General features: G+C 42.9%; 1 protein-coding gene across 23 annotated transcripts in view; it reads left to right on the forward strand.

Moving 5' to 3' along the window:
* The first annotated feature begins 4,458 nt into the window (after positions 1-4,458).
* wnk1b (WNK lysine deficient protein kinase 1b) overlaps positions 4,459-13,783 on the forward strand; it is a 66,547-nt gene continuing 57,222 nt past the window's right edge. For 20 of the 23 annotated variants that reach the window (XR_007396722.1, XR_007396723.1, XR_007396726.1 and 17 more), the window contains exons 1-2: positions 4,498-4,656; positions 7,640-8,814. Coding sequence is in view for 11 of the 23 variants with exons in the window: in XM_049006697.1 (XP_048862654.1) it covers positions 8,104-8,814 (711 nt within the window). In the remaining 12 variants the exon portion in view is untranslated. Of the gene's footprint in view, positions 4,657-5,475; positions 6,038-7,639; positions 8,815-13,783 lie in introns of those variants that run through there. The other 3 variants (XM_049006698.1, XM_049006709.1, XM_049006699.1) reach the window with 3 other exon arrangements.

Below are 13,783 nucleotides of genomic sequence, written 5' to 3' on the forward strand. Positions count from 1 at the left end.
TGTTGTATCTTGGATGATGGGATAAGAAGGGCTGGAAGTGTTCCCCCCCCCCCCCACTGTCTCCTAAACACGTGCTAAAGGAAACTGTCGCATCAACATGTGCTACTGACACGACTAAAGTGGGATTACAAATCAGCCCTGGACTTTGGGGTCCCCCATGGCCCCATGGTAAATTTTGCCGAGTAGGGGGGCGGGGGTCAGTTTGCCAGATGGTCAGTCCAGCCCTGTCTACTGAGGCCGTATCCATAGGAAACATAAACATACCACATTATATGGACGCGTGGACTGCAGCAGACCCCATATTACTCCCTACAGTGTAGTTCCCTTGCAGACATATTTATCCATAACCATGCAACCAGATACTTAGAAGAAATTATTCACAGGTACAACAGCAGTGTCTCTTCTAGGGCCTGATTCTGCGATGTTTAGAGCCTGTCGTTTTTTTCGCTGCTACACTATTTTTACCCATTCTGTCGATCTTGCAATTTGAAAACAAAAGACAGAAATAGTCTGCTCTCTTTGTGTTTATAATAAAATCAGTTGTGCTCATCAAAAACACGTAGGACCACTGTGGCGCAGTTCCTCAAGACAATCAAGCCGCATTTTCCTACTTTTAAGTACCACCCTGTTATGCACATACGATTTATGTATTTTCAGATGTATTTCTGTTTCCCAGCTGACACTAATTATTGCTTTGCTGGTTGTTTTGGTGACAGTGAGCAGTAGAAGACAAAGGGATGTTCAAATCCGAACAAGTGGGTTATGCAAACATCATTTCAAATAAATGAGGTTCCCAGCAAGAACTCAAATTAAATGTCTGGAGAAAGATAGATATCTTAAAACTTTTAGCAAGGTGGTATTTTTGTTTTCTTATTTTTGAACTGGTGAGTTCTGTGTGTGAGTATATTTGTGGTGTTAGTCCTATACACAGTCATTAACTACACCAGAGTCCTTTACTTCTTCCCTGGCTACGATGACTTACAATTAAAAATAAGACAATAGATTCCTCACTAAGAATAATTTAGTTTAGACATTGTTGAATGTGTTATCATATTAAGGGTTTATTTTGTGAGCTTCAACCTCAAAGTACTAACAGTCATCTTTGCTGAAGACCTAGGCCTCTTCAGCACCCCCTAGTGGTGCATTGGACTACAGAATAGTAGGTAAACGGCTTTACAGCCGTGTGCAGGCTGACTTTGAAATGCACTACCATGAATAAGGGTGAATAAGAGAAGGCAAGTACCTTGTGATCATCCTGTCATCTGTGAGCGAATGCAAAAGCCGCACATCGTCAACACAGCAGCGTATTGCTGCTATCTGATCATGCAACGTTTGTCTGGGAGCTCTGGCCGAACATTCAACTTCACACAGTAAATGCACCTAAATGTCTCTTTCCCCATTTGTAATGAACTTAGTGTGCTATTTACAAATGTGACCTCTAACAAGAGATGAGATATAATTCAATTTTAAAGAGCAACTTCCCTTTTGTCCCGATTGAGCTATATTTCCTGGTATTGTGCACAGTCTGCTGCAGAGCAACATAAAGAAGGCAAGGCCTCTGCGCTCATCCTCAGTCTGTCACAGATCAAAAAGGACACTGCAACTGGAACACTGCATGAAAACAAGTGGTCTGTAGCAGGCAAATATAGAGAAAATACGTACTGAATATGTAAATTGTTGTAAGACGATCCCAAATAAAGCAATAAAAACATATGGTACTGGCCAGAATAATTCTCATTACACAGCTCCGACAGATATAGCATAATTTTTCTATGATTTTAGTGCTAAGAACTATGTTTCGCTAAGAATTAGAGATAACATATCCTGGATATATTAGACAATGATGTCAAGGGCAGAGGAGGTCTCACACCGGGGGGGTAATGTAAAATTTGCCAACCAGGGGAGAGTTCTTGATAAATTGTTGCAAACTTGGCATGATGGTCTGTTAACAAAATGGGCACTTCATTAATTTTGCAGGCTGGTGGGGGGAGAGGGGGTCAGGGGCTTGGTAAGTTTCGCAGTGGCCCCCTTGCCATGATGGGCCTGGGGGAAGATGCCTCTCTGCTCCCCCCTGCCCTCCTCCACTACTCAGCTATAGTCGAGCGGAGGAGGCTGGTCTAAGGGTGAAAAAGCTGTTACTAAAATCGCAGCTGTAACTGTGGGAAACGAAAATGTCTCTTTTCCATGTGAATTCTGAAAACTCTTCTCTTGCAATATTGTATCATTTTATGTCAGCTGTACAGAAGATGACTTGCAGGCTTCCCTACTGGCTGGTGTAAAAAAAATAATAATAATTTCATAAAATAAGAATTTCGATCTTGCAGTCCATTTTTTAGAACTCTAGTATTCTTTGTAGAATCTCTTTTGGAAATGTTTTTCCAATATAATTAGGTATGATTTTAGACAGGCAGAATCATAGACAACTAAATTTCTTGTTTTTTTTTTTATAAATGTATATGTTTTAGACAGGCAGTATGATACACAACTAAATATGGTTAAAAACATGGGTGAGGGTCTCTAAGGACCTTGAGTGATGGGAAAATTGAAGGAAAGCTTTGACTTTTGCAATCTCATGGCATGGGCATGGATCCAGAATTCCCCGTGAATGGAAAAATTGCACTTGCCAGTGATACCTGACCGTTCTTCATGACTGAACTGCTCTGACAACCAGGAAATTCTTCCATTAACTTAAATAGCTTTGCTCTGCAGTTTCCATCAGTGTGTGCAAAGTAGAACATAGGCTGATCTATTTGAGCAACCCCGGGTGATGTCCACTTAAGTGTGCGCAACCTTTGAAGGTACATAGTGAATCGGAGAGTACGATGGCCTACTGATGGCAAAAGAATAAGAACCGCAAGATTTTCACCCATGCAGAAATTATAAATATGTCCAATATACTTCAAATATTATGAAAATATGAATGTTAGGCTCACTTTATATTCCTAATTTGCAAGTCAATCATTTTGCATGAGGTAGAACAACATTGTTGTGTGCTGAAATAGTACATGTTCAACCAAAAACATACGCCAGTGAAACTTACTGTTTTGAAAACACATATTAATCGGCTGTGCAGTTTTTCCAGCTTGTAGTCGTGGGTTGTAACTGCCTGCACAAGTGGAGCATAAACGCTGCTTTCACTTCCTGCAAAACTGAACAGGAAGTATGTGGTGAGACAAGGTTATTATACCCAGAAAGGAATTCAGCTTTTTAACTGCAGCTCTTCATTTGCATCCTGACAAATTATTCTTCCTGCTTAAAAAAAAACATGCACACCTTTTGCAATCCTTAAAAGAATATGGCTTTTCTAGCAGCTGATTTTGTTCAGTTTGCTGTTTCTGCCTTCTTAAATAAGTACAGTGAAAATAAACACAATTTTTCTATCCATTAGCTGGGTTGTAACTCACGGCATCAAGGAGCTACTAGCAGTATATGCAGTTATGAATGAGAAAGAGGAGATTATTGCTTTTTTGTCAGATACACGTCTAACTTAAAGATTACTGTTGCATGGCGACTCATTAGGCATCGTTGCCTCACACTGCATGGCTTGGGGTTTGAATCACACCTCTGCTGTTTGTGTGGTGTTTGCATGTTACTTCAGTTTCCTTCCACAGTTCCTGCCATGACATGCAGTCAAGGCTAACTGGCGTCTCTAAATTGTATATATGTATATGTCAAGTCAAGTGGACATCCCTTCCAGGGTGACCACAGCCTTGTGCTGCAGGGAATATGCACCAGACAGCACGAGTGTTAAGGCCGTTTTGCTGCATCCATTAGCAAAAATGGTTAATGAGACACTTAAAAGCACCAAAGTTCCAAAGGGACTTCGCACCCACGCACAATCAGAGAGGACATGCTAGGTAAACCTAACTGATCAGTCTTACTGCTTCTTTGAAGACATAAAATGCTGAAGAGACTATCTGTGTTGTGGCGGCTGAGGTGTCCTTATTAAAGTATAAAACCTAGTAACATCCAAGCACATATGATTCATGCAGTTATGCAAAACATGAATCCATTCAGATGTACATGAAAACGCAAATGTCTTGTTTGCTATCTTCACGTTATGAGAAGTTTCCTCAGAGCAAGAATGTTCACTGAATGTACAAAAAAATGCATGATCAGTTTCATTCATATTTTGCCTCTCGTATTTTTTTTTTTTGAGATTTTAAAGCTTTGGAAAATTCCTTGTGTTGCATTGCACTATGGAACCATTGTTCGCCTCTAAACAAAACAGTCATGCCCGTCTGCCAGCGCGCCCGTCGCGATAGCTGCTCTTTCAGGTCGATCATGTGACTCGCGGGGGCTAGGCGAGCCGTTAGCTTCTACGAATGCCTTTGTCCGTTAGCATATTGTGGGAGTTCTCTCGCGGCGTGCCCATTGGAACCCTGGGAAATGCAGTTCCGGAGCAGCGCGCTTTGTCTTCTTAAGGGCAGGCTACACATCCGATGAGCTCACCCTGATCATGCGCAGGCGTCGTAAAGAATTTCTCCCTTACATCTGGAACTGTGAGAGGGGGAGGATCCGTTGGTTTATAGGTAAAGTCGCCATTTGGTCAGTCCGAAATGGGAAGCGGCAACGAGTGAATTTAGTGGGAGTTCACCTCCATTTAAGTCTTTTAATAAAGCATCACATGTGTGGAATATTTACTGAAGGAACTATGTAAGCAAATGTTGATTTTGATTTAATTGTCCGCGCACTTCTAGCTATCGTTGCTAACGAACTGAAGGCAGACCCTTTTTCTTTTCCTTTTTTTGTTTTCCTATAGATGTCTGGTTATACTGGTGGTTTTTATTCAGTAATTATTCGTATAGTTAGTTATCTGCGGTAGAGTAATTTGTAATATTTTTTATCAAAGTTTTTTTTGTTTCCTCCTAGTGGCTGTCAGAGGCAAGAAACCGGAATGACAGTGCATTGGTAGTGTGGTGCTGGATGTTAGTCAGCTAGCAAGCTAATAAATAATATAAAACACCGGGCGGGCACTGAGTGCTGGGTCCAGTGCATGGAGGTCAGCCCTGTTCTTTATTTAAAGACTGCAGTGGGCCAGCTTCGTCTCGTTGTCGCCTGTCTGCCTAGTGACTTCCAGGCCAGCTAGTGAGCGGTCTCCTGCCCGTGTGACAGATTTGTTACCCATCCGGAGCCGGGATCCGCGGGCCCCGCGAGAGGCCCGCTTGGCTGTGTCACTACCTGTATCCAGCGGGAAGAGGCGCCGGCTGGCGGTGCGGAGCTTGTGTCTGGGTGGCCCGGACAGCTGGACGGAGGATTATCGGTGGAAATCGCCTCGGTTGGCGAAAATGAGAGCTTGAGACGGAACCGCGCCGATGCCTCGGACCTGTCATCCGGTATCCGTTTGGGGGGGGGGAACAAAGAAGATCCATGTGTGATTCCTTAATCTTACCTGTTCTATCCGATAGTCAGTACTAGACCGGTCGGATAGATATATTGGTGTCGATATGGGAAACGACCTGAATTGGGGGGGGGGGGCTCGAATTTTAAAACACCGCAGAACAAAACGAGATACTTTGGAATAAAGTATTGTCCCGCAAGATCAACCCTGTGCCAAGAAAAAAAAAATAGCTTGGGGAAGCTATTGTTTTATAAAAGCAGTGCCATCAGCGTTTCGTGGTTAGCCAGCTACATTTTCTCGGCAGTGTTTGTAGCTGTCTGCCGTGTCCGCCGTGTCCGAGTTGGCTGCTAAATATCATAACGTATTTTCGGCACGAGAAATAAAGCGATTTTCATAGCAGCTTATAAGCGATGCAGTCCTAGTGTTTCTGTGCATATCTCCAATGAGTAGATGTGACTGCTGAATCCAATGCTTCGTATTTTTCCTGTTAAATCGGAGGTGTTGGTGACTGCAAGAGGTAATATTAGATGGTTACTGGCGCCGACTTCTTATTTTAGGGACTGCCGCAGCAAATGAAGGCGCACTTGGGTGCTTTTGGAAGCATATGTCTAGTTTTGTCATAAGCAGTAAATGACTTTACTTGGTGTCCCCTTATCTAGCTGTCACGGAAGTTCGCTGCTAACCACCTTTTAACCAGTGAGTTGTTCTGTCGTTCCTTTAAGTCGGACTATCCAGCTACGCGCCTTTCGGGCAAAGAAAACGTGGTTTTGTGGGTGACATGTCCGTCTGTCGTATTGCGCATGTAGCTAATACGACGGAATAGTTTTCATTTTGATTGGTATCTTTTCCAAGGCATAGTTTTAAGAGGACGCGCCGGGAAGCCCGTTGATGCGGTCCGGACCGCACTTGGTGGTTTGATACGGCATCGGTGTCCAGCATCTGTATATAAAGTAATGTGATGTAGATTTGGTTAAGTGATTTTATTACTAATGGTTTTATGGATATTGAACGGTTCAACAGGTATTTGTGAGTGTATTATGTGAATGTAGCTGAGGTTGGGTATTGGCCAGAGAGGCGGCCGATTGCAGCATCACGTCTCATTGTCTTTTTTTTGTTTGGTCACCTAATACAGTAAATTATTTGTTATAAATAAAACTGCAGACGGGTCCATCGAGCGGATAGATTGCACTGGTTGGCATTCGATCGTATTTATTTGGTTATTAAACATTCACCGTATTAAATTATTGTTTAAGTCGGGGTGGTTTGCAATCAGTGGAACACGTAGTGGTCGGGTTGCTGGGACTACTTTTAATATTTCAAATTCAAGGCAGATTGAGTTACATGGTCTATCGGGATGAGCTGGCTGTACTTTTAAATGGTCCGGACCTTAATAGGTTTCGAGTTACAACACAGCTGGGAACCTGCCTTCGTTTAATAGTCATAATGTCGAATACATATGCATGGAATCGAGTAAGGTTTAAAGCTTATGGCGACACCTCGCCTTATAATTTTTCAGCAGTAGTGCATGCTTTCAGGGTGTAAAATTAAAATCATAGCGGTGGAAGCACATGTGGCGCCCCCGAGCAGTCGGTAAAAGTTGTCGGACGGAGGAGCGTCTCTGGTTAAAATACTGTATATTTCCCGATGAAGAGTTTTTCGGCCGGAAACTGTCGCAATTTACCCGACAGATGTATTATTATGAATGTAATCTTTGTGATAATCTTAATACCAGTTACAGCCCTTCACTATATCAACGGGACATAACGTAGATTATTGTGCAGTTTTTTTTTTTTTGTGAACACAATGATATTGTAAATGTATTTTTCTTTTGAGTGACGCCTCTTAAAATACATGAATTGCCATCGGTAAGAATATTAAAGGTAGATCAGTTATCAGCTCAGCGTTATTTGGGATACTTTAGCATTTTTAAATTTGTCCGTTTTTTAATGGTTCGCTTTAACGTATCAGTAGTAGTTTGTGGTATATGAGAGAAAATCAGATTGTATAATCAGCACAGTGTACTGTAGGTATGCGTGAAGTTTAGTATGTCATCTACATGCCAGAAATTGCACATGCCCCATAACAGGGGAACACAACTATAAAGTGAAACTGTTTAGTTGTTACTGGCTGATTGGCCCCACCTCCCCTACCTTAGATGGCATGAAGTCATTTGCTGTCCTGTTCCTGTACTGTAACCACATGCCATTCTGCTGATTTGTATGTTGTTTTAGTCCTAAGACATTCATATGATTTTGTTCTGTTTTTTTTTTTCCTCCCTCGCCCCCTTTCTTTCTTCAGTGAGCCTGGACTGTGCATTACGTTTGCCATCCCTTCGTGCATCTTCTCGAGAGACAAACGTATGAGGCAGGAACAGGCCTCTGCACTCCCCGTCGGCAATCTCTTATATTCAATGACGGCCTTCTCCATGTCGCTGCAAGATGGGTGGCGTGGATATGATCGTCCCTGTTTGTACACATCAGCAGTGTTTGTGTTTCTGTGACAGTGTCTTGTTCTTTTCCATTTATAAAAGAACACCCCCTCTCGTGGGGCCTGACCCTGCGTGCTGTAAACTTCTTAATTGCCTTTAAGTGACATCCAGCAAGGGGCTTACCAGCAAACCCCAGTTCTGTCAGTTTTCTTTTTCTGTATATAGGCTTTCTTCACATCTTGAGGCCAAAGCTGAGGTTTTAGCGTCTTTTTGTTTTAAAATTTTTTGGCTTTCCTTAGTAATTTATTCCTGCCGTTTCTGCTCATAAGCACACATGGAAAATATGTCGGAAAACCCCAGCAAGGTCGTGACTTTCCTGGCGCCCCCCCCTCCTCCCCAGAAGAACAGCAATGGCGCTAGCTCCGACACGCTTGTTGCCGAGAAGGTCGGCCCGGAGGTCCGCCGGCGTCGTCACACCATGGAGCGCGATCTCAAGACTGCAGAACACCGTTTTTTTCGCCGGAGCGTCATCTGTGACTCTAACGCCACGGCCCTGGACCTCCCCAGCAAGGCCTGCTTCCTCACTTCCCCACCTGACTGCGAGCTCAACTTTGTCCAGCAGGATCTTCTCTCTGGTTTCTCTCTGGGTTTGGAACCTGGAACGAGTGTCAGAGATACGGTGGTTGGGAAGCTTGCGGAGGACGCTGCTGCCGATGACGGGCTGGTCGAGAGCCGGAACACACAGCCTCCCCACTCTCACGCCGGCGATAAGGAGCTTTCCTCTAGTCTACCTGAAGAGACGGGTCCACCGGAGGCTCAGGAAAAGGAGCAATTGACGGAAAAGCGGGAAGAGGAGGAGAAGGAGGCTGCTAAGGCACGGGCGGAGGCTGAACAGAGGGAGGAGGTGGAGACCAAAGCGGTGGGCACCTCTCCTGATGGCCGCTTTCTCAAATTCGACATCGAGATCGGACGTGGCTCCTTCAAGACTGTCTACAAGGGCCTCGACACTGAGACGACCGTGGAAGTGGCTTGGTGTGAACTGCAGGTAAGCACTTCAGCGAATGATTTTGAGCCACCCATAAATGGGCTCCGCTGTGGACCTCTGAATTTTTATTAATCTCCTGGACTCGGTTCTGACAATGGGTGGTTGAAAGTACTTTCACAATTACAGGGAATTATAAGTACTAGCAAAATATGAAGGTTTTAGGAAAATGAGTGCGGTGTGTGTGTCTCTCTCATATACATACATATATAATATATAAAATGAAATATTATTAAATATGTATAATTAATTTTGAATCCAGTCATCCTTTGTTTACATTAAGTACAAAAAAACGTGCATTAGAAAATTCTTAATAGCAGAGCAATACAAAAAGCCTGTATTTGCTAATCTGTCAGCTCAGAGTCCGAATCTCTGAAATTGAATGGGATTTTCGTCTGGCACTCGGGCACAAATCCCATGTTTATAAGTACATGTCATAATGTAGAGTTAAGTGCACTCTAAGCATTACGATGTAACAGCTTCAGAAAATGCTCGATATCCCAGGTGACACGTCTGGATCCTTTGACCGTCGTCTCCCCTCTGAGTTTGTCATGTGTATTACTGATGATGCTTTCAATTGTCTCTCTTGGCTCACCTTGTGGGCTTTTTTTAAAAGACTCTATCCTTATGAAGTGCCAAAAGTGATTTGCAAAGTCCGAGATTAGTGCACTGTCTGCTGCGCAAGGGACCCTTAATTGGCAGTTACTGGTCATGTGGACAAGCCATTTCAAATGCATGCTGGGTACTCTATAATTGTGTCTCAAGGGCTGAGTGTAAATTAAGCTGTTGTGTCTAATTACAAATCAGACCACTGGAAGGGAACAGGAACAACCCCCCTGCTGTTATTTAGTAAGATAATTTGCTTTTTTTATTTCATAATTTGTTTGGCTGAATATTTATTAATCTTGGATTGCACTGAAATAAACACTCCCGTCAGTTTATATTATTGCCTGTCTATGGGGCTTAAGGAAGACGATGCAAGGTGCATTCACCGAAATGATTCTCCACATATATGTCTTGTTTGGTACATTTGTTATTATTTGTTAAACATACTTGTGTTTTTTGTTTGTTTTGGTAGCTTAATGAGAATAAGCCTAGCTGAGGGGGTAAACCATACATGCACATTCAGGGCATGACCTTGATTTAAGTGATTTAATGTGTTTTAATACATAGGCATACATTGAAAGAGTAGTTCTCATGCATAATGAGTGAGAATTTACAGAGATTTCTCTAGGCTTGACAAGAGGTGAATAGTGCAAATAGCAGCTATATGGATTTGGTGCGAATGGGTGACGAAAGTTCTGCTAGCTTGTGGAAGTATATGTAGTGTTTGATTGGAGACTTGACAAGTGTTTGTATCGGTGGCACCGGGAGCAAGTTTAAGGTGGGTCTGTGAATTCAGAAGGTGTTACAATGGACCCCCATCGTTGTCTGAAAGGAACCATAAGGTCATGGGTCTCTTGTCCCAGCAAGGGGTTAGCAGCTCTGCGTCTGGGCTGGTGGGGGGAATGTGCATGAATCTTGTCCTGCCCCCTGGAAAGTCTTGGGATTAGTCTTGGAGTCGGGCACTCAAATGAAACTGTTTCCCCCTCCCCCTTAAGGCAAGAATTTGCTTTTTTTTTGCAGATTTTTGTTTTTCACTTCTCCCCATCTTTTTATTTATAGCGTAATGTTGTGGTAGAAAACCCTTGCAGTTACCCGCTTATTCATGTCAGGGGAGCAGGTCAACAGCTGATTTAATGTATAAACTTTCCCTGTTTTTAAACTTTCCAAATTAATTAAAGGAATGAAATACAATATTGGTATTTCTTTCATTCTGAAATTGCTAATATTCATTTAAACGTGCAACTGTAACTGCCAAAATTAAACAAAAAAATCTGTGAAAAGGGTAAAAAGTGTAAAAAGGAAGCTTTTTCACAATTCGGTCCCTTGCCCATGCAAAGTCTTCCGTTTGCCATCGCTGGGGCCGTCCCAGTGATTTCCCCATTGTTTCTGCTGACTAGTTTCCACCAGGGCTGTGGCAATTCCTTGACCACCTGTGGTTTGAAATACTGTGATGTCTCTGTAAGATTCATTTTGATTTGGTGAAAGCCCTCCCCGACTTTGAACTGATAACATTGTTAGGAAGCCTCTTAAAGAATGGTTGGTAAGTGAAGTAAACGCAGCAGCTGGGTTTGGTAATGTAGTGCCGAGGAGGAAGTGAAAATGTAGGTCAGAGTTTGTTGCTGCCGCTTGCTTCCATCTGGCTGTCTGTGCTGCGTTATCATGTGGAAATTCACCAGAAAGGAATTTGAAGGCGGAGCTTTTGTTTTTTTTTTTTTTTGTTCTTTCTTTTTGCCGTCACATTGTAGCAACGTCCTTAAAGCCATAGTGTCGTCACCTGTGAATAATGCAAGGGATGGGTGCAGAGAAAGCCTATCCCGTGGACCGAGGCCTTTGCCGTTTACTTTTCATTTGTTGGAATTTGCTAAGTTTCGAAGGAAGGGAGATTACTAGAGGGGCTGGGTTTTTCTTAATTCAGCATTGCTGAAAGATTTGTATGTTTGCTGCTTGGCTTTTGCTTTAGTCGGATTAGTTTGGTACTTTTTTTCTTTGGTACTTTTTTTGTCTTTGCGTTTAAGTGGGGCCCTTCAACCGATGTAATATTTTTTGACTTAAAGCAAAATCACAGTTTAGGCTGATTTCATATGTTTGAATCTCAGTCCCAGCAGTTACCGGACTTTCTGGCAGTTACTCTGTGCTTGAAAAATTGATCTTCTAAAATTCCTCCCTCTCGCTCTCTCTCTTTCTGTAGTGCTTGCTAATGCAGTGTTTTTCAAACCAGTTCTCGGGGACCCCCTGACAGTCCATGTTTTTGCACTCTCCCAATTCCCTTGAAGTTAGGAGGGAGCGAAAACGTGGATTGTCTGGGATTCCCCAAGGACTGTGCTAATGGGCCTGCTTCATATGCAATAGCAACGTTTATTTTCCCTGAAGTATATGGCAATGTGTAGCTCAATGTAATGTGTTAGAATTGTTCAGTTACTAGAGGCTGAAGTGTGAGTCAAAGGAGGTAATACTGGCCATATCCAATGGAAAATGCCTTTCCTCGCTGAACCTCGTACTAGATACCTAACAGGTCACGTAAAGTAGGGACAGTCATCCAAGAAAGACGTACTAATCTGCTGTAGATTTCCATGCCTGTCTGTGAAATACAGGGGCCTGGCCTGCCAAGGCTTGTTTGCACTTCCCTCCTCCCGTTGCTGGGATGATCTATAGCATGTGACTGAGGGTGCTCCAGTTCCACCGATCTCCTCAGGGTCACCGCTGACGCTAGTGAAGAAAGGCGGCTCTCAGCTGTGCCTCTCTCTCTCTGGTGCTGTGTTCTGCATGATATGAGCCAAAGGTCAGGGTTGGGAGGGATGGGACGGCTTTGGGTTCTCCTGGGCATTTCAGCGCTTGGTTCTGCCCTTGTCCGCCTAGCTTTTCTTGGGTATCTGTCCTCCTTTTGGTTGCCTCCTTCAGCTTTGTGACTGGGTGGGGGTGCTTTGTCAGTGCAAAACAGCATTGGTAGCAGATCCAGTGAAATTCTGTTTAAGTGATTACGTCTCGTTTTTCCTAAGAACCTCTGAACAAGCATCCAGTTTTGTCATCTCAGGCTGTCCACTGACACGCACAGAAATGATACATCAACTGGGAAAACCATTTTCCTTATTGCAAACGCAGCAGGAAGATGTGATTTAAGAGCAGCATATTTGGTGTTGTGGCTGGATGTTGGCATCACAGACTGTCCTGTCTGACCTGCTGCTGTGATTCTGGTGCAGTTTAAGTGGCAAGAGTGAATGGGCCTGTTATGAAGGGGAGGAAGTCTGAAGAGATGAGCATCTCCCAGGCCTTGGAATGAGGCTTAGGGACTTGCTTCATTTAAATGGGCGTCATGGCTGTGTAGGCCCCCCAAACCCTATTTGCCATCTTGCATTCTCCACATTCCATTGGAAGGACGTCAGGCTGCACTCAGGACAATGAAGACTGGGAGGGGGGGTTGATTTATAGTGCTCCTCTCCATTCTCACGTCTTTTGTTTTTCATGAGGCTAAATACAAAATTTGTACTAGTGATACTAGAATAGTGACTGTGTACACACACATCTAAAGGTGAATTTGTTTCTGAGGAATTTGGAAAGTACCTGCCCTTAAGTAAACGAATAATCAGAAACATTGTTCACATTTTACTGTAAATCAAAACTGCTCGGGGTACAGACAACCCTGTGAACCACCAATCTTGTCCTAATCCGTTGTTTCCTCTTAATGTTAGCTTTCTCTAGGTCTCTAGGCATTGCAGTAATTGAATAAGTCCTGTACTTTTCCACTAAATGGAGTCAGAATGATTAAGAACCAGACTACTCTCTATGCAGTGAAATTAAATCTTCCTGTCTGTGCGTCCTGGAGGTGGATAGGCTTTGTCTATGCTTTCTTGCACTGGTTGCTATGTTTATACTATGAATTCAACTGGAAAGTTTATTTTTTTCCTATTTTATGGTAATATAATAGATCATCCATCCATCATCCACCTTCTAACTGCTTGTTTTGATCAGGGCTATGAGGTAAAACAAATGTGTGGTTGTTTTTTTTTGTGATGTACGTCTAATACTAGATATGTTATTCTAATGGCCTATCATTTGACTGATTTTAGGAAGAATATGAATTGAGCATAGAGTAGGCAACTAGTAATGAAGGTTTAAAGCTGGAAGTTGTTTACATTCTATGATTAAGATGTTCCCCCTGTTTGGATTTCACTGACCTCAGTGACAGGTTTTTTGTGGGTACTCCTTTCTCACTAAGTGGATCTCCACTTTGCATGTGTTAAGAACCCTACATAGCTGACAAGGGAACACTCTCATGTTTCAGGATTAAAATGGGTACTAGTATATAGTATATTAGTATAAGATGGCAGAAGTTTCTTATTAAACAACTGCATTAGAAATGTTTAGCACT

Source organism: Brienomyrus brachyistius, chromosome 3 (genome assembly GCF_023856365.1).
Source record: "Brienomyrus brachyistius isolate T26 chromosome 3, BBRACH_0.4, whole genome shotgun sequence".
Classification (NCBI taxonomy): Eukaryota; Metazoa; Chordata; class Actinopteri; order Osteoglossiformes; family Mormyridae; genus Brienomyrus; species Brienomyrus brachyistius.